The sequence below is a fragment of the Dendrobates tinctorius genome, unplaced genomic scaffold (genome assembly GCF_039654945.1).
Source record: "Dendrobates tinctorius isolate UK_male_01 unplaced genomic scaffold, ASM3965494v1 ptg000019l, whole genome shotgun sequence".
Lineage (NCBI taxonomy): Eukaryota > Metazoa > Chordata > Amphibia > Anura > Dendrobatidae > Dendrobates > Dendrobates tinctorius.
Window position 1 is genome coordinate 58,730,439 of NW_027361687.1, and position 25,531 is coordinate 58,755,969.

General features: G+C 44.1%; 1 protein-coding gene across 1 annotated transcript in view; it reads left to right on the forward strand.

Annotated features, from left to right (window-relative positions):
- Positions 1-235: 235 nt before the first annotated feature.
- The window catches only part of LOC141082977 (SLAM family member 9-like), a 57,938-nt gene continuing 32,642 nt past the window's right edge, over positions 236-25,531 (forward strand). Inside the window, exon 1 of the mRNA XM_073567070.1 lies at positions 236-376. Coding sequence (XP_073423171.1) covers positions 280-376 — 97 coding nt within the window. The 5' untranslated portion in view covers positions 236-279. The remainder of the gene's footprint in view (positions 377-25,531) is intronic.

A 25,531-nucleotide genomic window follows, 5' to 3' on the forward strand; every position in this document is an offset into this window, starting at 1 on the left:
TGTGCATACGTGCGCATTGTAATGCGCACGTATGCGCAAAAAAACCGCATGTGTTTTTTTTTAAAAAATGCACCAAACCCCGCAAAAAAACGCACGTAAACGCATGATGCGTTTTTTTCATGCGCTTGTGTGCGCAAAAAACGTGCAGCAAAAAACGCAAGTGTGAAAGTAGCCTAAGAGATCCTGCAGCAGCAGCCATCTTGTGTAAAGAACTGGAAGGAGGGGAAGCAGCTGTGCGGGGTGGGAGGATTTTCAGCTGTGACTTGTGAGTTGCAGTGTATGTATGCTCGCATTCACACTCTTTGTCCTGCAAAAATCCTCACTATGAATCTGGAGAACCTTTTTGGTCTTGCTGCACTGATTCTGTTTCCTCTAGGTAAGTTTCCCTTTATAGATATATAGATATATGTGCAGGAGGAATGTGTCTGACTTTTAAAGGGAGCAGCACACAGGGGTTCGTGCACCCTGTAAACCTGCAGCACACATTGCTGTTGCTATTTTATATAAGGAGATAATGCAAAAAAATGATTTTAGCTGGGGCAAAAGGGGGAAAGGGGGGAAAGTTTTCCAAGTTTTTGTAGGTGAAGACTCATATTTGTTAAGGGCTATTTGTACTGAAGATTTCCTTTACAGGAGAAAGAAAACTTCCCGCATTTGTTAGCATATTCTGTATGATTTTTTTTGAGACTCAGTTGTAGGGAAAGATAACGATTATATATATATAGCGTATATACAGCATATATATATATATATATATATATTATATACGCTCCAAAGAGCATCTCGTCTTCACATCTCACTCTAACAACTTCAATCAGTTTGTTTCTATTTTTATTGAGCTTTTTTATTTTAATTTCTTTTAATGTCCTTTAAATAGAATTTCAATTCTACATTTTATTTATATTAATGTTATTAATTTCCCTAAAAATCACCAAATCTTACATTTCATGATCTGAAATGTTGGTGTCGTCATTGAAATGTGAAACAGATATTGGATATGATTACAGAGCCTTAGGATCTTACGTTATACTTCAGTTTGATTTTCCCTAGAGATATAATCGCGTCGTACAAGACCATGCAAGTATTATATAGGAACAAAACCTTAGTATGGTGCTATATGGGGGCATTGTATGAGGGTGTGCAGAATGCTTTTCGCTCTAGGTGCAATCATATTCAGACTTTATCTGAAGAAAAATGCTCCATTTAATGTTCTGGACCAATACCGTACCTTGATGTCCTTCAAGCATTCTGAAAAATTGCAACATCACATGCTATATTCTATTGTTAGCGGGCAGACAGGGGGCATCAGCCACTGGGGGTCATCGCAGACGATTCCGCATTGTGGTTTGTCAGACCTACAAAACTTATTACCGCTATACAATTAATTATATTTCCGCTTCGTATTGCACTATAATTAGACTTTTTTTTAACAGCTATATGGTCACTAAGTGGTGGTATTATTTTTGCACTATATAATGGTATGGTGTGTCTCCACTAGGCTAAGGCTTCCATATGCATGAGATCAAAGTCAGCCTAGTCCACTAATTTTGGTTGGATCGGCCAACCACAATCCTGGCTCTTCCTCAAAAGATGATATGACTTGGTTGATCTTTCTTTTTTTTTTTTAAATTCATTTATTAAGCAAAAGAAAATAGAATGTACACACTTGTATATAGTACTAAACAGGAAACAGAATGTACATGTTCGTGTATCATACAAAGCACTTACAGATGGACAATAAGCTTTGCACAATAAACTAAGGTTATACAAGTTTCATATTATTACATAAATAATAAACCAATTAACAATTGAACAAGGAACATTGAGTATTATTCAATCTTATACATGCTCGGTAGTACATGACTCATCGTAGTTCCCTAAACTATAACAACATTTTATTTGGTGGGGAAAGCAGAGAGAACACGGGAGCACTTGGCTGAGAGTTCCTGTGCATGGGGGGGCTGTAAGAGATCGCTGCTAACCAAATAATTGGGGCGGCAAGATATATCATTTTTGCAGTGAATGGTGGTGGTAGCACCTAATTTAAGTTGTCTGTGGTTTTTGCTAAATTAGGGTTTTGTTAATGACACATTCCCATCTTGTCGATGGTCTTTAGGTTGGAAAACTGTGCAAAGGAAGTAGCCTTTTCACTAACCCCAAGGAAAACCAAGATCTAGCGGTATCCACATCACCAGTAGCTACTTTCATTTAAGACATTTGTAGTTAAATAGGCTATTTAGTTGAAAAAATTTAGGTTTAGATGCGTTCCCAAAGAAAAATTATAGAGCTTACAAATATAAGTGTATTATGAATGTTAGGCGGGAGGTAGAAAATAACCTTTATTATCTCAAATTGCAAAGTAACTGCCTTTAAATCTGCACTGCCGATGCAACTGTTGCATTGCAAACTAAAATCACATTTTAAAATTCTCGGTATGTTTCACCAGGGACCGGGCTTCATCATGGACTATGAGGCTATGACACCTGATGAAGCCAGATTTATGGGGAAACATTTATTAGGAGGGCTTTGTCTGATTTGTAAATGAATGGAGCTGGGGTCCTAATGATTACCGTAATTGAGCAAAAGGTTAAAAAACCTGAAACCTAAATATTTAAGAAATTAAAACTGTGGTTTTGTCTTTCTCAAGAGAATATCTATGTGTGAGATGCAGCTGAGATTGGATGAAACAAATTACACAAATATATTGGGAAAGTGGTAACAATAAAAAAAAAATTGATGGATTACTACTAGTGTTGAGCATTCCGATACCGCAAGTATCGGGTATCGGCCGATACTTGCTGTATCGGAATTCCGATACCGACTTCCGATATTTTTTCAATATCGGAATTCGGCATCGGAATCGGAAGTTCAGTTGATTGACGGCCTGACGTCATCATGATGCGCGGTGTGTGCGCATCATGATGCGCCGTCATTTCGGGCCTTCCGGGGGTCTCTGCCGGCCTGCCGGGGGGCTGTGCCGGCCTGCCGGGGGGCTGTGTGGACTGCCCGGGGTCTGTACCGGCCTGCCGGGGGGCTGTGCCGGCCTGCCGGTGGTCTGTGCACCCTGTGGGGGTCTGTACCGGCCTGCCGGGGGGCTGTGCCGGCCTGCCGGGGGGCTGTGCTGATGTCCGGGGGTCTGTGCAAGCATCGTCCGATGGGACTACAAGTCCCATCGGGCGATGCCTGCTACCATGACAGTGATTGACACATTAGCCAATGATGGGACAGTAGTAGTCCCATCATCCGGCTAATGTGTTAAATGTTAAAAAATAAAAAAAAAAAAAATAATACTACATACATACTACATGCATGCTACATACATACTACATGCTACATACATACTACATATATACTACATACATACTACATATATACTACATACATACTACATACATACTGCATGCTACATACATACTACATACATACTACATGCATGCTACATACATACTACATATATACTACATGCATGCTACATACATGCTACATACATACTACATACATACTACATGCTACATACATACTACATGCATGCTACATACATACTACATGCTACATACATACTACATATATACTACATACATACTACATATATACTACATACATACTACATACATACTGCATGCTACATACATACTACATACATACTACATGCATGCTACATACATACTACATATATACTACATGCATGCTACATACATGCTACATACATACTACATACATACTACATGCATGCTACATACATACTACATGCTACATACATACCACATATATACTACATACATACAATACATTCATACAATACATACATAGACATACAGTACATATAACATAGAGTAACATACTTACCAATACTTGTCACATTGTTCCCCGAAGCCATTGTCTTTTCCGGGATAAATATTAACATAACAAACCACAAAAATACTCACCCACGATCCGAAGCAGTCCACGAGTGTGTCCCACGATGATCTTGGGTAGAGAACTGCAGCATCAGATGATGCTGCCGTTCTCTACGGGCTGCAGGAATCCAATGACGGAAGGTAGGTATCCTTCCGCACTGTATTCCTCCGCCACTTAAAAAAAAAAAGTCCCTAGTCTCACTTTATGCCATTGCTGTGTGGGAATTTCCCACACAGCAATGGCATAAAGTGAGACTAGGGACTTTTTTTTTTTAAGTGGCGGAGGAATACAGTGCGGAAGGATACCTACCTTCCGTCATTGGATTCCTGCAGCCCGTAGAGAACGGCAGCATCATCTGATGCTGCAGTTCTCTACCCAAGATCGTCGTGGGACACACTCGTGGACTGCTTCGGATCGTGGGTGAGTATTTTTGTGGTTTGTTATGTTAATATTTATCCCGGAAAAGACAATGGCTTCGGGGAACAATGTGACAAGTATTGGTAAGTATGTTACTCTATGTTATATGTACTGTATGTCTATGTATGTATTGTATGAATGTATTGTATGTATGTAGTATATATGTGGTATGTATGTAGCATGTAGTATGTATGTAGCATGCATGTAGCATGCATGTAGTATGTAGCATGCATGTAGTATGTATGTAGCATGCATGTAGTATATATGTAGTATGTATGTAGCATGTAGTATGTAGCATGCATGTAGTATATATGTAGTATGTATGTAGCATGTAGTATGTATGTAGCATGCATGTAGTATATATGTAGTATGTATGTAGCATGTAGTATGTATGTAGCATGCATGTAGTATGTATGTAGTATTTTTTTTTTTTTTTAACATTTAACACATTAGCCGGATGATGGGACTACTACTGTCCCATCATTGGCTAATGTGTCAATCACTGTCATGGTAGCAGGCATCGCCCGATGGGACTTGTAGTCCCATCGGACGATGCCTGCACAGACCCCCGGAGCCTGCACAGACCACCGGCAGGCCGGCACAGCCCCCCGGCAGGCCGGCACAGCCCCCCGGAGCCTGCACAGCCCCCCGGCAGGCCGGCACAGCCCCCCGGAGCCTGCACAGACCACCGGCAGGCCGGCACAGACCACCGGAGCCTGCACAGACCCCCTGGCAGGCCGGCACAGCCCCCCGAAAGGCCCGTACAGACCCCAGAGAGGCTGTACAAGGGCAGGAAAGGGTTTTTCTTATTCCGATACCGGAAGTCCCATAGACTTGAATGGGACTTCCGGTATCGGAATCGGCGATACCGATACTTTTTTTAAAGATCGGCCGATACCATCCGATACGATACTTTGAAGTATCGGACGGTATCGCTCAACTCTAATTACTACTTTAATTACAGTGGCTGTATGAGATTAGAATATATGAAATGAAAAAAAGTCACATTCTACCTCTGGTTTTACAGTTTAAAATCATTTAAGTGAATATGGAGGGGTTGGGATACCATCCTATGTAGAAAAGGGGTGCTACTAATGGAAGAAAAGGTATATTCTAATTTTGTACATGCCCTTTAGCATTGAGGATTCTGAAAATTAACCATAATACTTGCGTAATCTATTCCATCTGTCCATTTGCTGGTTACTTTGGTTTCTCTCATGCTCCATAACATCATATAACAGATGAAAAAAGTGGAAGAGTCATTGCGGTCAAAGCGTTCTTCTTTAAACTGTGTGTTTCTCATTGGTCCCATGTTTGATCTGCAATCCGTATAATTACAGAATTAAGATGAAAGGATTTTACATAATTTGCCCTGTCCTAAACATCTGGATATAGTGACTGGTAGCCAGCTGAAAAGGAGATGGAGGGAGGAGTCTAATCACTGAAGAAAATTATCCTTGCAGCTGATTGGCTAAGAGTAGCTGACTCATATTCTACACCCCCATATCCTCTCCAGTTGGATGCTGGAAAAAGAAAAGTCTAATTTAGTATTATAACTAAAATTAAGTTTAAGGGGATTCCCATATCGGACATTTATGGCATATTCACATAAATGTCTCTTTCTGTTTACTTCTATAGGACCTCTGAAAATAGTTAAAATAAGTCTACCACTTCAAAATGACCTCGAATGGCATAGTATATGAAATCATGAAAACAGCTTTTCTACACCATGGACATATTTTTGGGTTCTTTTATATAAAGAATGAGGTTTATGGTTGTTTTTTTTCTTGAGGAAATCCTGTTAAATGTCACAGGCAGAGGCAACCATGCCGTAGGCGTATTCAAAGCAAAGCGGGTCAACGTCAGTGAAACAATTGAAGGAAACATAGTAGAAAAACAACGGAAAGTATCCAAACAATAGACTAATGCGGTAACAGCAGAGAATAATTTAGTGTAAGCAAGTGAGTACAGTGGAGATATATATATATATATATATATATATATATATACACACATACAGCTCTGGCAAAAATTAAGAGACCACTTCTTGAGCAAAATGTAAATTGTTCTTTTAGTCTACAAACTTCTGACAACTTGTCGATGAATTTCCAAACAATAATTTTTTTTTTTTGAAAAGGAGAAATGGTCAAAATTTTAAAAAAAAGAAAACAGTGCTTTCAGACCTCAAATAAAAAAACAAGTTCATAATCATTTAGAAACAACAATACTAATGTTTTAACTCAGGAAGAGTTCAGAAATCAATATTTTGTAGAAAAACCATGATTTTTAAAAACAGCTTTCATGCATCTTGGCATGCTTGCCACCAGTCTCTCACACTGCTTCTGATGCAAAAATTTAAGCAATTCTTTGTTTGATGGTTTGTGACTAGCCATCATCCCCTTGATTACATTCCAGAGGCTTTCAATGGGGTTTAGGTCTGGAGAACGGGCTGCCCATGATAGGGTTTTGATGTGGTGGGCCCTTAATTTTTGCCAGAACTATATGGTATATATATATATGTATATGTGTATATTGTAGCGGCATTATTCACTTGAATGCAATGGGAGGAAAACAGGAGGCTTATTCCTTTAAAAGTTCATGGGGGTTTATTGCTTCATAAACCCCAGAAGCAAAAACAGAAAACAAATAGCCTTTAGATCAGATCAGGCAAAGAAAATACAAATGTCCATAGCAGGGATCTGCTTCACCAGGCTTGTGGGCACACAGGCTGGGGTAATGTCCAGTACTCAGGCTCATTCTGGTGTCCAACACATAGGAGGCCTTCTCCCTCCCAACACACAGACCATGTGCCAAACAGCCTCCATTTTATAGTCTGTAACGACACTCAGAGGTGAGGTAGGTGGGTAGCCAGACCCACCCATCTCTCACAGCTACTCAGTCCCAGGTGCAACAAATGAACTTCTAAGTACTTTCATTCATTAGATAAAATACACTGGGTTACTGTCATGATCCAGGTTGGATCTGACAGATTAAATGCACAAAGTAACCTTTTTTTCCTTTGGCTGTGTGCCAAAGGTGATTTTGCCCCGGGTGGCCATTAGGGTCATTGCACTGTGGTGATTTCAGTTAGTTTTCCCCCCGGTGGCCATTAGGGTCATTGCACTCTGGTTACCTTGGTTTGTGCATGTAATTATGCAACAGGTGTGATGGCTCTATCAAAGAGTATCAGGTGTGTTAATCACTGTTGGTGATATTGTGAGTTCCTCAGTTACAAGGAAGCCTGGGTGAAGGATGGAGCTGAAGGAGAGTCCCAGGCAGCTCAGAGAGAGTCCTGGAGAGTCAGCTATGGTGTCTGCAAGGAGGGCTGGCATGGATTGGTGGAGTTGCAGCGATGGTGTCAGCAAGGAGTGCCTGCATGGCTTGGTGGAGTGGCAGCTATTGTGTAGAGCTGCACTCATGATGCTGGACTTGGTTGCTGGAAAGCTGGACTCAAAATGCTGGACTCATCGGCAGAAAAGCTGGACTCGTTTGCTGGGCTCTGTCTTTGGACAGCTGCATGGAGGTGGTGGACTCTGGTTGCTCCAAGGCTGCACTATGGTGTTGAATCCGGTCGGAGGAAAAGATGCACACAGGTGGTGGGCTCTGTTGCTAGGAGCGTAAGCAACAGAGCAAAGCTAAGTGGTGTTTCCCCTGTTTTGTCACTTTTTCTTATGTGTGTTTAGTGCAGTGGTGGGATTGGTTTCCGCACCGACCATTTCCCTAGTGAGGGTTTAGGTGCAGGGCGAGCTAGGGTTCAAAGGTATCCTGAGCGGCACCCAGTGCGGAACCGGCCTAGGGAACGTTAGGAGTGTAGAGACACTGACTCAGGGGAGTGCAGAAGGTTTCCACGTCCCCCGTTCCCTATCGCAGGGCCACCATTGTTATTGTTTCCCAGGTTTTCCCTATTCCCTTGTCTTATTGTATTAGTTACCGGCCTGTGGGCCGCGTCACATAGGACAATTACACATGCCGCTTCCTGTTGTATCAGTTACCAGCCTGCTGGCCGTGTCACTCAGGACGGGGCACGTGACATTATCACCAACCTTCCTTTTTTTTTTCTGGTGAGCCTCGGCCATGTGGAGACCTGTGAGCAATTGCTGCGTGGCCTCACTGAGGTGTGTGAGGAGCTGCATGGTGTTGAAGCAGTTGCAGCAGCAATTATCAGGGTCTGGGGCCTTCCCTCTGGATCAACCAGAAAATCAAAATTGGGGCTCCGGCAAAGAAGCCCTCTAGTGTCGCTGCTGGTGAGCAGGACTTGTTCATACAGGCGGACGTACCCAGACAGGTGGGTGGAGTTGGTCCCCATGGTGCTGTCTGGGGTTCCCCGAGGTGAAGGGGTGCGTCACTGTAGTGAGCAGACTGGTGTTATAGTCCGCGGGGTTTACGCCAAATCTTCCATACCACCGAAGAAGCCGCCACCTCCTGGTCGTGTTGGAGGAAGGTGACCAGGGAGTGTATTTTTTCTCCATATTCCAGGCCCTTCCTCTCCGGTGTGAGCAGCAGGTGTGCAGCGGGGGAGTAGGGGCAACTCTCTACCCTCGCCATTTGCCAACCCTGGGAGGTGCAGACCTCGTGGTGGAAAGGGTTGGGGGGTGGTGTACCCCTTGGTGGAGTGCGGGGGTGTGAGTGTGGTGACACAGGGGGATGCTTCTGTTGTTGATCCCAGTATGAATTCACCGAAATATGACAAACGAATGTGTGGCAATAAACGTTCAGGTCCGGACCTGTGTGTGTGAACGAGCATGTATGGGTGGCCACCAAAAAACATCCTGTGGAAGTGTGTTGCGGAGTCTTTCCAGCTCATACCGAACATACACATACATAACTTGTTCCCCAGGTTGGCACTTTGGAGATGAGTGGTGCCTCCAGAACACATTGCCAATACCAGTTGTGCGTTTGTCATAAACCTGAAGTGTCAGGTAGTGGTTGGGGTGAACTCTGGATCTGGGCGTTCCTGCTGTAGATGGTGCCCTGATGAGGAGTGGTCTTGAGGGTCCAGAGGCCCCTCATTAAGGGGAGGGTACTGTCATGATCCAGGTTGGATCTGACAGATTAAATGCACAAAGTAACCTTCTTTTTCCTTTGGCTGTGTGCCAAAGGTGGTTTTGCCCCCGGTGGCCATTAGGGTCATTGCACTGTGGTGATTTCAGTTAGTTTTCCCCCCGGTGGCAATTAGGGTCATTGCACTATGATTACCTTAGTTTGTGCACGTAATTATGCAACAGGTGTGATGGCTCTATAAAAGAGTATCAGGTGTGTTAATCACTGTTGGTGAGATTGTGAGTTCCTCAGTTACAAGGAAGCCTGGGTGAAGGATGGAGCTGAAGGAGAGTCCTGGGCAGCTCAGAGAGAGTTAGCTATGGTGTCTGCAAGGAGGGCTGGCATGGATTGGTGGAGTTTCCGCGATGGTGTCAGCAAGGAGTGTCTGCATGGCTTGGTGGAGTGGCAGCTATTGTGTAGAGCTGCACTCATGATGCTGGACTTGGTTGCTGGAAAGCTGGACTCAAAATGCTGGACTCATTGGCAGAAAAGCTGGACTCATTTGCTGGGCTCTGTCTCTGGACAGCTGCATGGAGGTGGTGGACTCTGGTTGCTCCAAGGCTGCACTATGGTGATGGATCCGGTCAGAGGAAAAGATGCACACAGGTGGTGGGCTCTGTTGCTAGGAGCGTAAGCAACAGAGCAAAGCTAAGTGGTGTTTCCCCTGTTTTGTCACTTTTCCTTATGTGTGTTTAGTGCAGTGGTGGGATTAGTTTCCACACCAACCATTTCCCTAGTGAGGGTTTAGGTGCAGGGCGAGCTAGGGTTCAAAGGTATCCTGAGCGGCACCCGGTGCGGAACCGGCCTAGGGAACGTTAGGTGTGTAGAGACACTGACTCAGGGGAGTGCAGAAGGTTTCCACGTCCCCCGTTCCCTATCGCAGGGCCACCTTTGTTATTGTTTCCCAGGTTTTCCCTATTCCCTTGTCTTATTGTATTAGTTACCAGCCTGCGGGCCGCGTCACATAGGACAATTACACGTGCCGCGTCCTGTTGTATCAGTTACCGGCTTGCTGGCCGTGTCACTCAGGATGGGACACGTGACAGTTACATCATAGAGACAAGCCATCTCTGTGACACATACCTCCCATCGACTACGTGACCATTAGCCACATTACATACCTCCCCCTCTGCCTAAAGCCGTGGGGCTTGGCACTTTCTACCACCAGACTAGGTATTCTCGAGAGGGCATTGACATTACCATATAGCTTCTCTGCTCTGTGGTCTACATGGAAGTTGAAATCTTGCAGGGCTTAGAACTAACGGGTGACCCTAGCATTTTTCCCCTTTGTTTCCTTCATCCATCTGAGTGGGGCATGGTTGGATACCAATCTAAACTTACATCCTACCAGATAGTAGCGTAATGTGTCCACCGCCCATTTTATGGCCAAGCACTCCTTCTTTACGACCGAATAATTCCTCTCACATGAGGATAGCTTCCTACTCAGGCAGAGAATAGGGTGCTCCTCCCCGTGTATCTCCTTGGAAAGGACTGCTCCTAAACTGACATCTGAGGCATCTGTTTAGAGTATTAACTCTTTCTTAAAGTCAGGGGCCACCAGAACAGGTTGCTTACACAGAGCCCCTTTCATTTTGTGAAAGTCCGCCTCTGCCTCTTCAGACCATTTGACCATTACCAATTATGTCCCCTTAAAGAAGTAGGTCAGGGGCACGGCCATCATGATGAAGTTCGGGATGAACCTCCTGTAGTATCCCATGATCCCCAGGAAGGCTCTAATTTGTTTGAATTGCCTCCACTTTACTGATTTGGGGTTTGAGCTCGCCTCTACCCACTACATATCCCAGGTATTTGGCTTCTTCTTTCCCCAAGGAACATTTCTTTGGGTTTATTGAAAACCCTGTCACCCTTTGAGCATCAAACACCGCCTGGACCTTTTCCAGATGACTCTCCCAGTCCAGGCTGAAGATAACAATATTGTCCAGATATGCTGAGCCATATTACTTATGGGGTGCAAAGATTCTATCCATAGCTCTCTGGAAGGTCGCTGGAGCCCCCTGCATCCGGACATACTGTAAGCATCCATCTAGCGTAGAAAATGCAGTCTTCTCTTTGGCTTCCTGTGCCATGGGGATCTGCCAATATCCCTTCGTCAAATCCAGGGTGGTTATGTACCTTGTGGGCCCAAGTCTCCCAATTAGCTCACTGATGCGTGGCATGGGAAATGCGTCGAACTTGGAGACCTCATTCCACTTTTGATAGTCATTACAGAACCTCCGTTCACCACCAAGCTTTGGGACCAGGACTGTTATGAGCTCATTTTCTCCTTCACCTTTTCTTTCCTGTCCTATCTAGTTAGTGAGGGCCCCATCGTTTGCTCAGCCTGTCTTTCTGTCTGTGTTTGTGTTTTCATCTGTTTTCACTGTCAATACATGTTGGGAGCTGTCTATTGCTTTGGGGTCTGCTCTGGGGCAGTTTAGATTTCCCCTTTCTTTCTTTAAGTTTATTTAGTTCTCTGGCTGTGAACGAGGTGTCTAGGACCACCGTAGGAACACCCCACGGCTACTGTTAGTTGTTGTGAATAGGATCAGGGGTCTGCAATCCGCTAGCTACCAGCCTCTCCGGTTTTCTGGACTTAGCTTGTATTTTTGTTTTTTCCTCCTCCGGTGACTCATTCATAACAGAATCACCAGTCATACCGCAGATTCTAGGGTACTCAATAGCAGGAAAGAATTGTAAAAAAAAAAAAGTGTCAGAATTCTTTTTTTATGTATATTTTTTCCTCTTTTTCTCTGGGGCCGTAGGAGGAATTTTCTTAATGGAGATTAAGCAACTGTCTGATCGTGTGGAGCAGCTGGCTGCTGAAGTGCGGGGAATTTCCGCCTATCTTGCTCATTCACATGCTGCTGAACCAAAGATTCCTACTCTTGATGTGTTTTTTGGGGATCGGTCTAAATTTTTGAATTTTAAGAATAATTGTAAATTATTTCTTGCCTTGAAGCCTAAGTCATCGGGGAGCTCTGCGCAGCAGGTTAAAATTGTCATCTCTTTGCTGCGCGGCGATCCCCAGGATTGGGCATTTTCTTTGACACCTGATGATCCTATTCTAACTAATCTGGACGCATTTTTTCAAGCCTTGGTGTTGTTGTATGATGAACCTAATGCTATTGATCAAGCTGAGAAAGCCCTGTTGGCATTGAGCCAGGGTCAGGATTCTGCAGAGTTATACTGTCAAAAATTTCAAAAGTGGGCGGTCCTTACTACCTGGAATGATGGTGCCTTGGCAGCTCTTTTTCGGAAGGGTTTGTCAGAAACCGTAAAAGATACTATGGTGGGATTTCCTGTTCCCTCTGGTCTTGACGATTGTTTGTCATTAGCCATTCAGGTTGATCGGCGTTTACGTGAACGTAAAAGTACACGAGAAATGTTGCCACCTGTTGAACAAATGTCTGAACCTATGCAATGTGATAGAGTTTTGTCTAGGGCGCAACGTCAGGAGTTCAGAAGGCGTAATAAGCTGTGTTTTTTCTGTGGAGATGCCTCTCATATGATTTCTGTCTGCCCTAAACGAGAGAAACGTTTTGCACATTTGCTGTGGGTGGTGTTCAACCTAAGTTTCTTCTGGCAATTACTCTGATCTGCTCCCTGTCCACATTTTCCGCTAAGGCTTTTGTGGATTCGGGAGCGGCTCTGAACCTGATTGACTTGGATTTTGCTAAACGTTGTGGGTTTCCTATGACACCTCTGCGGACGCCTATCCCTTTGAGGGGTATTGATGCTACTCCTTTAGCGAAGAATAAACCTCAGTTTTGGACCCAGGTGGTAATGCGGGTCGCCCCAGACCATCAAGAAAATTGCAGATTTTTGGTGTTGCATAATTTGCATGATACCATTGTTCTGGGATTTCCCTGGTTGCAAATCCATAATCCAGTTTTGGATTGGAAATCTGTGTCTGTGGTGAGTTGGGGTTGTCGGTGTGCTCTTGTTGACGCTCCTGTTTTCTCCACCTCTCCCCAGTCGCATGATGTTCCTGACTATTTGGCTGATTTTTATGATGTATTTAGTGAGAATAAGTCTGCGTCTTTGCCTCCTCATAGGAGTTATGACTGTGCAATAGAGTTGAGCCCTGGGCGTAAATTTCCCAAGGGTCGACTTTTCAATTTATCTGTACCCGAGCACGAGGCTATGCGATCTTATATTAAGGAGTCATTGGAGAAGGGTCATATTAGACCATCCTCTTCACCCTTGGGTGCTGGGTTTTTTTTCATGGCCAAGAAAGATAGTTCATTAAGGCCTTGTATTGACTATCGTTCCCTCAACAAAATTACTGTTAAATATCAGTATCCGTTACCCCTGATTTCTGATCTATTCTCCAGAGTTAAAGGTGCTTGCTGGTTTACCAAGCTTGACCTCAGGGGGGCGTATAATCTTATTCGCATTAAGCAGGGGGATGAATGGAAGACGGCGTTTAATACTCCGGAGGGACATTTTGAGTACCTGGTGATGCGTTTTGGGCTCACAAATGCCCCTTCTGTTTTCCAGTGCTTCATGAATGATATTTTCCGGGACTTTGTGGATACATTTTTGATCATCTATCTGGATGATATTTTGATCTTTTCCAGGGATTGGGACTCTCATGTGGAACATGTTCGGACTGTGTTCCGGATTTTGAGGGAGAATTCCCTGTATGTTAAGGGATCGAAATGCCTTTTTGGTGTACAGAGGATTTCATTTTTGGGATTTATTTTGTCTCCATCAACTATTGAAATGGCCCCGGCCAAGGTACAGGCCATTTATGATTGGGTTCAGCCCACTTCTTTGAAGGCCCTCCAGAAGTTTTTGGGTTTTGCTAATTTTTATCGTAAATTTATAGCTAATTTTTCTGGTATTGCCAAACCATTGACTGATTTGACTAAGAAGGGTGCTGATGTGCTGAATTGGTCTCCAGAGGCTGTTTTTTCCTTTCAGGAGCTGAAGCGGAGGTTCACTTCTGCTCCAGTTTTGCGGCAACCTGATGTCTCACTCCCGTTTCAGGTAGAGGTGGACGCTTCTGAGATTGGTGCAGGAGCTGTTTTGTCCCAAAAAGATTCGGTAACATCTAAAATGAATCCCTGTGCTTTCTTTTCCCGAAAGTTCTCCCCATCCGAACGCAACTATGATGTGGGGAATCGGGAACTGTTAGCCATGAAATGGGCATTTGAGGAGTGAAGACATTGGTTGGAGGGAGCTAAACATCAAGTCGTGGTCCTTACTGACCACAAGAATTTGATTTACCTTGAGTCGGCCAAACGCTTGAATCCTAGACAGGCTAGGTGGGCCTTGTTTTTCACACGTTTTGATTTTGTGGTCTCTTTTCTTCCGGGCACTAAGAATGTCAAGGCAGACGCCCTCTCTAGGAATTTCTTTGCTGATTCTCCTATTGTGACCAAGCCTGCTACCATCTTAGGTGAGGGGGTAGTTCTTTCTGCCATCTCGCCCGATTTGAGACGTGCTCTGGAAGAGTTTCAGGAGGACAAACCTGTCCCATTGGAAAATTGTATGTTCCTGACCAGCGGAGGAAGAGAGTAATGTCTGAAGAGGAGTTCAGTTTGTTTCTAGATTTTGGAGGACTTTTTGTTCCAAACTGGGAATTCAGTTGTCCTTCTCCTCTGTGTTTCACCCTCAGACCAATGGGCAGACGGAGAGAAAAAACAAGATTTTGGAGTCTTATTTGAGATGTTTTATTTCTGCTGATCAGGATGATTGGGTTTCATTTTTGCCCTTGGCCAAATTTGCTTTAAATAATAGAGCTAGTTCTGCCACTTTGATGTCACCTTTTTTTTTGTAACTTTGGGTTTCATCCTCGATTCTCTTCAGGGCAGGTGGAGTCTTCTGCCTGCCCAGGTGTTGACACTGTGGTGGAGAGAATGCACCAGATCTGGGACCAAGTGGTGGATAAGTTGTCTCTCTCCCAGGAAAAGGCCCAGCGGTTTTCCAACCGGCATAGGACCATTGGTCCCCGGTTTAAGGTGGGTGATATGGTTTGGTTGTCATCAAAGAATATCTCTATGAAGGTGGCTTCTCCAAAGTTTAAACCTAGATTTATTGGACCTTACAAGATTTTGGAGATTCTTAATCCGGTCTCTTTTCGATTGGCTCTTCCTGTTACATTCAAGATCCATAACGTGTTTCATAAGTCTCTGTTAAAGAGGTTTGTTGAGCCAGTAGTTCCTGTGGTGGCACCTCCTGACCCTGTATTGGTTGAAGGTAATGTGGAATATGAGGTTGAGAAGATACTGGATTCTCGTCTGGCTAGACAGAGACTCCAGTATTTGGTTAAGTGGAAGGGTTATGGCCAGGAGGATAATTCTTGGGTCTCTGCATCCGATATCCATGCCGAAAGATTGGTTTGTGCTTTTCATCGGGCCCATCCTGATCGCCCTGGTGGCGTGGATGAGGGTTCGGTGACCCCTCCTCAAGGGGGAGGTACTGTTATGATCTTATTTTCTCCTTCACCTTTGATGTCCGATGAACTCCCTCTGCTGGTGAAAGGAGGTAGTGAAATTGATTTGGATGGGAAAAACCTGTCATCTGAACAGGTGGAGTGTGATTGGACATCCGGAATCTCTGAGTGGATATAAGGCCGCCGACGCCCTGCTGGGTTGCTGGTGATCCTCTCTGCTCTGAGCTCTGGCCTCCAGTTTATTTCTGTCTACTAAAGCTAAGTTTTTGCTCTGCTATTGTTCCATGAGATTTTGTCTGGTTTACTTAGTGTTTGTGTTCAGCCAGCCCTGGTTGGGACTGGCTGAGCTCCATTTTTGTCTCTGATCAGTTGATCTCTTTGCTCTGTTTTCAGAATATACCTGAGTGCTGATATAGCGATTTTGAAGTCTAGTGACTTCAGGGCCTTTTCTATCAGACGTGTTGGACATTATTTTTGGCAGGGTTTTTGCGTGATTGCAGACAGTTTCTTTTCTTTCCTGCCTATCTAATTAGTGAGGGCCCCATCGTTTGCTCAGCCTGTCTTTCTGTCTGTGTTTGTGTTTTCATCTGTTTTCACCGTCAATACATGTTGGGGGCTGTCTATTGCTTTGGGGTCTGCTCTGGGGCAGTTTAGATTTCCCCTTTCTTTCTTTAGGTTTATTTAGTTCTCCGGCTGTGAATGAGGTGTCTAGGACCACCGTAGGTACACCTCATGGCTACTGTTAGTTGTTGTGAATAGGATCAGGGGTCTGCAATCCGCTAGCTACCAACCTCTCCGGTTATCTGAACTTAGCTTGTATTTTTGTTTTTTCCTCCTCCGGTGACTCATTCATAACACAGGACCATCTGACATGACCAACTTCAGTGGAAATGATGCTCAGTAGTGTGTACGGCCTCCATATGCTTGTGCAACCTCCCTACAATGCCTGGGCATGGTAATGAGGTGGCAGATATTCTCCTGAGGGATCTACTCACAGACTTGGACTAAAGCATCAGTCAACTCCGGGATAGTCTATGGTGCAACTTGGAATTGATAGATGTAACAAGACGTGATGTCCCAGATGTGCTCGATTGGATTCAGGTCTGGAGAACGGGCAGGCCAGTCCATAGTATTAATGCCTTCATCATGCAGGAACTGCTGACACATTTCAGCCACATTAGACCTAGCATTGTCATGCATCAGAAGGAACCCAGGTCCCACTGCACCTGCATATGGTCTCATATTGGATCTGAGGATCTAATCCTAGCACCTAATGGCAGTCAGGGTACCTCTGGCTAGCAGATGGAGGGCTGTGTGGCCCTCCAAAGAAATGCCTCCCCACACCATTACTGACCTGCTGCCAAACCGGTCTTGCTGGAAGATGTTGCAGGCAGCAGAATATTCTCCATGACATCTCCAGACTTTGTCATGTCTGTCACATGAACTCAGTGTGAACCTGCTCTCATCTATGAAGAGCACAGTGCAACAATGTTGAACCTGACAACCTTGGGGTTCTCTGCACAGTGTTGGGCTGTAAACACAACACTCACTTGTGGACGTCGGGCCCTCAAACCACCCTCATGGAGTCTGTTTCTGACAGTTTGAGCAGACACATGGATGTTAATGTTAGTGGCCTGCTGGATGTCATTTTGTAAGGCTCTGGCACTGCTCCTCCCATTCTTCTTTGTACAAAGGAGGAGGTATGGATCCTGCTCTAGCTTTTCCGCCAACGGCACCCTCCACATCTACTCGTTAACTAGCCTGTGCACTATCTGAGAAACTTCTGTGTGTTCATTGTGTAAAACTACTATACAGTACCTCTAGTGGTGAGAGCATTTACACTACTTAGCATCATTTCCTTGTTTTCAGGCATTTCCACTGAAGTTGGATCAGTCTGTAATTTGATTTTCCTCTTTGTCTTTGAGTATCATTGCAAATCCAGACCTCCATGGGATGTTAATTTTGATTTACATTGATCATTTTTAATTTTTATTCTCAATGCATTCCACTATGTAATGAATAAAGAATTGCAACTGGAATATTTCTTTCAGTGATATCTAGGATGCGGTATTTTAGTGTCCCCTTAATTTCTTTGAGCAGTAAATATACTGCTCAAAAAAATAAAGGGGACACTATTCCATTTGCAACAGGCTGTTTGTGTTCCCATGGTAAGTCTTAAAACAGCAACAAGACACAGAGTAGTTATACTGCATCAGCAAGTTGTCTCCCAAGCAAAGACTTCAAAGGAGACTGTGGTGTCCAAATGTGCGTTTCAAGCTTTTTTGAAGAAGATGGGAAATGTTGCTGACTGTAGACCCAATAGTAGGCCAAGGAAACTTAATGCAGCAAATGAAAGACAAATCATACTTCCAATTCAGATCGAAAGATGTCCTGTAGTGCCATCAGCTCAGAAGTGACAGCAGCCAAAGGCACCTAGCTGCACCAATCAACTGTTCGGGGAAGTCTTGCCAGAAGTTGTCTTCCTCAAAGAATTGTGGCCAAAAACTAGACCTTCTACATGAAAACAAGGCCAAGCTCCGCTATGCATCAAAACTCCAAATCCTCCTACAAATCTCAAAACTCCTCAAATACTATGAGTTTCCACTCAGTTTCAGCAAAAACACTCAGTGTTCACTAAGCCTGAGTGAGATATGTGTTGCCTCATATATCCATGACACCAGAAGTGCGACCGTGCTTGTCTATCAGTGGCAAACTCAGTGCAATATAAATGTATCCACTGATATTACTTGCACTGTTGTAGAATACAGCTCAATCCTTTACTTGCATTATGTGCCGGGTTGTAGATTTCATCGCAGTGCTGTGCCTGTGCCTTTTGGAGTGACTCAAGAGATAGGAAATGCTGGCATGGCACTGCACTGTTTCTGCTTTCAAGATGTATTTGTGGTGGCCCGGGCCCCCTATAGAGCCTCTGCCTCCCACTGAAATACATCTTAGCTTCTGTACACACTGCTTACTTTGACTACAGAGAGAACAATTGCTATTGCTGGTTCCTGGTCCCCTTATTCCTCTGGGCCCAGTTGCGGTCTCATTCTTTGCATCACGATCCTTATGCCCCCATCTAGTATTCTGCTCAATAGACTATGGATACACTTGTACATCACAATATGGCTCCAGGTCTGTTTATTGTCAAGGATCTATAAAGTTTAGCAGCAGAAGTGATTGTGAATCCATGTCATCAATTTTTGCTTAAATTACAATAGGAGTCCTGAAGAAGAACGGAAAGACACCCTCAAAAACAGAATGGTGGCTTGGTAGCATGAGGTTGTACCTGCAGCTCATTCCGGTTGCACGGGTAGTCTAGTTTCTCCAAAATGGCACATCCATATGTGCTGTCACTAAAAGTCTTTCAGTGTCTCCCAACACAGTCTGGAGAGCATGAAACAGAAACCAGAACATGGGTTATTGCAAGAATAGAGCCAAATAATGCCATAGAAGAGCATCAACCCAGTAGCCAAACCGGCATGAAACCAGAGGAGCACTGCCAGAGCTTTACAAAAAAATCTCCTGTTAATGTTTCTACATGTGGTTATATCCTGAAAAATAAGTGTGTCAACTTCGAAACTTGACTATAATAAAACCGCATTTAACGCAGTTCTGTGTATCCTGGACCCTTTCATCAGTTTATCAGCAGAGTGAAAAATCCACATTTTTTCTCCACATTATTTCTAAGGCCTGTTTCACACTTACATTTCTGCAGTCAGTTGCCAGCCGCCAAAAAGGCGGAGAACGGATCCATGACAATCGAAACACCAACGGGAGCGACCGGACCATTGGTGTGACGGGATCCGCCGATCTAGGAGCGTTAAAGGAACCGCGGTCCTGTAAAAAAAATTTACCGGCGATGTAGCGGGGCCGCGAAAAGAGAGCGGGGAACTCGCCGGCATGATCCGGTGATCGCGATTTGGATGTAGATTGCGGCCGGGATATGAAGCGCGATCGCGCGTGAGTTGGAGCGCGATTGCGCGTGAGTTGGAGCGCAATCCCGCCCGAGCATCGCGGGAGTTGGTGCGCGATCCCTCCCGATCATCACGGGAGTTGGTGAGCGATCCCGCCTGATTCGCGCGATCACGATTATCGCAAGAGAGAGAGAGATTTTTGCGGCTCTCGGGTGGACGGTAGTTAAGGGTAAAAATGCTTCCCGGAGTGAAAATAGCGGACCGTCACTGCAAAAAAACATTGCAGGGTCCGTCTCATCCGCCCGGGAGCCGCTAAAATCTTGACGGATCCGTACAATAAAGGGTGTGACGGACGACCGTCAGTCAGGATCCGCCAATAATGTAAGTCTATGGGTGTAAAAAATGGATCTGCCCCTTTTTTTGGCGGATCCGTTTTTTTTAAAAATTGGCAGATCTTGACTGATGGGAAAAAACTGATGTGTGAAACAGGCCTAAGGAGTCTCATTCACCGCCTCATACCACTTCTTTACAAGTCAGGTGAAAGGAAGATGGTAATTATATGCAAGGAAAGATGAGTATAGGTCAAAATTCTAAATTATGTCATGTTTTTACACAAGAACCTCCTAGTGGAATAATATAACCAAAATATTTCCAAACATCCTTTATCCATCCGAAAACACACCAAACATAACTCTGATACAGTCATAATTTGGCTTGTTAATACATCTCTCAAGGCCAAAAATCCTGACTCTTGGATCCACAGAAGTGATTATGTACGATCTCACCTATCCCTCCCTCATTCACAGATATATCCATGGATTGTGTTGACAGCAGATATCGATATGGCATGAAATATTGCATTTTCACTGTGCCATGTGATGTCCCTGTTATAGACTAGAGACGTCCAGTATACATTGGAGGTAATTATCTTTCCTACCTGTTACTACCTCTTTCCTAAAGAGGAAACATGCAAAGAGACTTTGGTCTCACTGTAAACTGCCTGACTCTTAGTTAATAGTAATTATCACAATGGAGAAGCTGCCGGTTGTCCTGTAATATTGGATGTGTATTTGTGTAATCGATAACGCACATTAAAGAGTCTAGAAATGCAATGATGACCATTGTGTTGAATACAACATTGTCCACTGTGAGTGGCTTGGCTGTGGGTCAGTGAGTGATGGTCTGGAAAGATATATCCTTGGAGGGTCACACAAAACTCCACGTGATATTCAGCAGTAGCTAGGCTATTGTTGGGTATAGTCAGTGCCATTGTCAAACTGTATGCTGGTGCAGTGAGTTCTGGGTTCCTCCTGGTGCAAGACAATGCCCGGACTCGTGGCCAAAATGTGTTTGCAATTCCAGGATGACAAAAGACATTGATGCCACTGACTAGACCTTTTCCATTTTCATTTTTTTACTTGAAATTCCATGTGAGCAGAGTATATACTTTGTTGAACAAAAGTGACCATGTATTATTTCTTGACTTTCATTTTTTTGGTAGATGGGCACCAATTTCATGGTGCTTAGTGTTGTTCAAGAGCTCCATCACTCCTTCGGGAAAGGAGCAGAGACCAATATTGGGAGCTTCATACTGCAGATGACAATAGGCTATTCTACATAGCTATCTGAAACCAGATGGCACATTGTGAAGTGAGTCAGGAGTGAGCAGGTGGCGAGGGGCAGACAGGTGGGGTAGTGTTGACACCTATAGTAATAAATAATTGAAGCCGGAGCGAGGAAGGTTTTTATAACTAATGGCTAAGGTGTAGAAGAACTACTATGACTACTGCTGTGGGATGGGCGGGCTGCTTTGACCACATTGAGAGGAATTTTCTGTAACTATCATTATAGTGAGTTGAAGACTGCTATAAGAAGGCACGCTGCTGTGACTGTTTTGAGGGTAAAGCTGCTGTGGCTACTGTGAAATGGAGGTTGCTGAGACTACTGGAAAGGTGGGCTATTGTGACCCCTGTTACAGGCTGCTATGATTACTGGGTTTTTGTTCTGTTTCTTTACAACAGTGCCTGGTTTAGAGGCAAACATCCCAAATTGCAAATGACCATATCAAGAATTTTGCATACCCTACACAAGCAAGGAATAACGTGACATTTTAGCCCTGAAACCTGCAGCTCTGGATAAGTAAATGCTGTAACTAAGGAAAAACTGTCCGAAAAAATATATATGTACAGTATTTGTTGTGAAATAATTTACCAACGTTCCCTACTTGTTCAGCATTTTTACATGTTTGCATTTTGAGAAGTCTCGTCTTCACAAGAGACACAAAGTAAGTAAAGGGGAACAAAAAGCAAATATAGTTGGCCTGTTAGGAAAATGTATCCTATAATTCAGACCTCGACACCGTCTGTCGGGGAAGTCATTTGGTCATACCCAAAACAAGGAAAGATGAGATATCCGCCTCGTAAACTCTTCTTATTGCTTTACCATGTGGTACCCAACACAGTCACACGGTGTCTGAATAACACTGTGGTACTGGTGTGGTGAGAACTGGTAGGTCAATGCGGGTCCTACTGCTGAGATATCCAGAGATGGTTAGAACTGGGGACTTCTGCTCCCTATTCTCTCCTGGTTCTCCCCTGACCACAAGACAGACGTGTCAGATAAGAAGATAGCCAATCTCCATCTCCAACATGTGGCTCCATACAACTCCATCTACCTGTAGTCTTGCAACCAAAGTAGAGCTGACGTAAAAGTCCCCCATTCTGGTGATGTCGGTAATTGTGCTTCCAGTGAATCGGATCAGAATCTTCTTTAATTAAGACATCTGTTGTAAATTATCTTTTAATTTTAAGAAATCCCTACCATGACTGTGTGCATGCTTGACAGATCACATATAAGCTGTTTTTCGCAAATATGTAAACAATAATAAATAAATCCGCCATAAATGCCCATACAATACTGCTATTCGATGCTGAAACAACCCCAACCTATAGCGATAACCCCAGCACCGACAATGAGAAACAAAGATGGATTTGCTGCAAATGTGATTTCATTTTGATCTGGCACCAATGAAAGATATTGTCCAAAGTTTCGCTGAGTTTGTGGTCTTTATCAGGGACATCTGTGTGGATAGTGGCCGGGTGAGTGTTTATGTAGAACATCTGACACATCGGGCTCCATATACTATCACTCGGCCACTATCCACACAGATGTCCCTGATAAAGACCACAAGCTGGGTGAAACGTTGGACAATATCTGTGGTTTCACTGGTGCAGGATCAAAATAAAATCACATTTGCAGCAAATCCATCCTCGTTTCTCATTGTTGGTGCTGAGGTTTTCACTATTTGTCTGCAGGACCATTGTCCCTTCCTCTAGCACGACCACAGTTATAGGCAGTGTAGCCGGCTTGACCTTACGTGAAGAAATTCCAACCACCGTACTATACCTAACTGCTAACTTTATCCTGCACCCAAATGACCCTACCCTACAGTGCATGTATAACTCTGCCATATACTTTGTGAATAATACTGCTATTCAGTGCCCAATAATTATGTTGGTGAACGTCCCTGCTCTAAGAAGGAGAAGCTCTGCCACTTTCAATAATAGTGTGATGAGGATATTGTAGAACCCTATGAAAATGGTGACTACACAGAGCCCATAGTGTGACAATAGGAGAGAACATGTCCACCGCAGCGTTCCCTGATACATAACTTCCTTTATGAGTAATCGCGGTCTTGTTCTTTTGCCTTGGTCCTGACCAGAATTGAGTGATTTTTTACTTCTTAGTTCACAGTCCCCCTCCAGTAACTACGCCTTCTCATGACATAGTGTCTGAGGTTTTGTCTGGTGCTACTGCTTATCCTCCAGTCACGCAGATGGGGCTGATCTGCGGCAGCAGGTAGAGTCACAAAATACTGGAAGTTATACAGAGCATTGGGGGACACACATGTCAAGCCTTTATGGAAAACCCTATAAATATGCTTAGATAATCCGTCATTACCCACATTCATATAGAAAACTTCTGTACTGTTCATTCAACTCCATTATCACTGTGTGTCAACAGGTTGTGAACATTTTTACTTCCTCATTATATAATATAATATATAATAATATTTTATTTCCATAGCGCCGACATATTCCGCAGCACTTTACATTTCAGAGGGGATTTGTACAGACAATAGACATTACAGCATAACAATAATCACATACAGTAGATTATAACAAATACCAAGAGGAAAGAGGGCCCTGCTCGCAAGCTTACAGTCTATGAGGAAAGAGGTAGACACGAAAGGTGGGTGGTAACAATTGCCCTGATTGTTTGGACCAGCCATAATGTTAAGTGTGTAACAGTACAAGCACAGAGGGCTAATGGATGCATAAAGCATGTGGGAACATGATGCGGGGAACCTGGTTATGGTAAAACTTTTGACTGTGCCACACAGGGATAGATTAGGTTAATGTGTTGAGGCGGTAGGCCAGTCTGAATAAATGCGTTTTTAGGGCACGCTTAAAATTGTGGGAATTGGGGACTAATCGTATTGACCTGGGAAGTGCATTCCAAAGAATTGGTGCAGCACATGTAAAGTCTTGGAGACGGGAGTGGGAGGTTCTGACTATTGAGGATGCTAACCTCAGGTCATCAGCAGAATGGAGGGCGCGGGTAGGGTGGCATACTGAAACAAGGGAGGAGATGTGGGGTGGTGCTGAGCCATGGAGGGCTTTGTGGGTGAGGGTAATAAGTTTATACTGAATTCTGGAGTGGATGGGTAGCCAGTGTAATGACTGGCACAAGGTAGAGGCATCGGTGTAACGATTGGTGAGGAATATGATCCTGGCTGCGGCATTCAAGACAGATTGGAGAGGGGAGAATTTGGTAAGAGGGAGACCGATTAGAAGAGAGTTACAATAGTCGAGACGAGAATGAATAAGAGATACAGTAAGAGTTTTTGCTGAGTCAAAAGTAAGAAAAGGTCGAATTCTAGAAATGTTTTTGAGGTGCAGATGACAAGAGCGAGCCAGTGATCGAATGTGGGGGGCAAAGGAAAGCTCGGAATCAAGTATGACCCCAAGACAGCGGGCCTGTTGCTGGGGAGTAATAGTGGAACCACACACAGAAATGGCAATGTCGGGTATAGGTATATTAGTAGAGGGAGGAAACACAAGGAGTTCAGTCTTTGACAGGTTCAGTTTCAGATATAGTGAGGACATGATATTAGACACAGCGTTTAGACAATCGCCGGTGTTTTCTAGAAAGGCTGGCGTGATGTCAGGAGAAGAAGCGTATAATTGGGTGTCATCAGCATAGAGATGGTACTGGAAACTAAATCTACTGATTGTTTGACCAATAGGGGCAGTGTACAAGGAGAAGAGGAGGGGGCCTAGAACTGATCCTTGAGGAACCCCAACAGTAAGGGGAAGGTGAGAGGAGGAGGAACCGGCAAAAGATACAGTAAAGGAGCGGTCAGAGAGATAGGAGGAGAACCAGGAGAGAATGGTGTCCTTGAGGCCAATGGAACGGAGCATAGTGAGGAGGAGCTGATGATCCACAGTGTCGAATGCTGCAGAGAGATCCAAGAGAATTAGCATGGAGTAATGACCATTTGATTTAGCTGGTAGTAGATCATTAGAGACTTTAGTGAGGGCAGTTTCAGTGGAGTGTAAAGAGCGGAAACCGGATTGGAGAGGGTCGAGAAGAGTTATCAAAGAGATAGCGGATTAGACGGGAGTGGACCAGGCGTTCCAGGAGTTTAGAGATGAAGGGAAGATTGGAGACAGGTCTATAGTTAGCGGCACAGTTTTGGTCGAGGGATGGTTTTTTAAGTAGTGGATGTATGATGGCATGCTTAAATGAGGAGGGAAAAATACCAGAAGAGAGAGAGAGGTTAAATATTTTAGTTAGG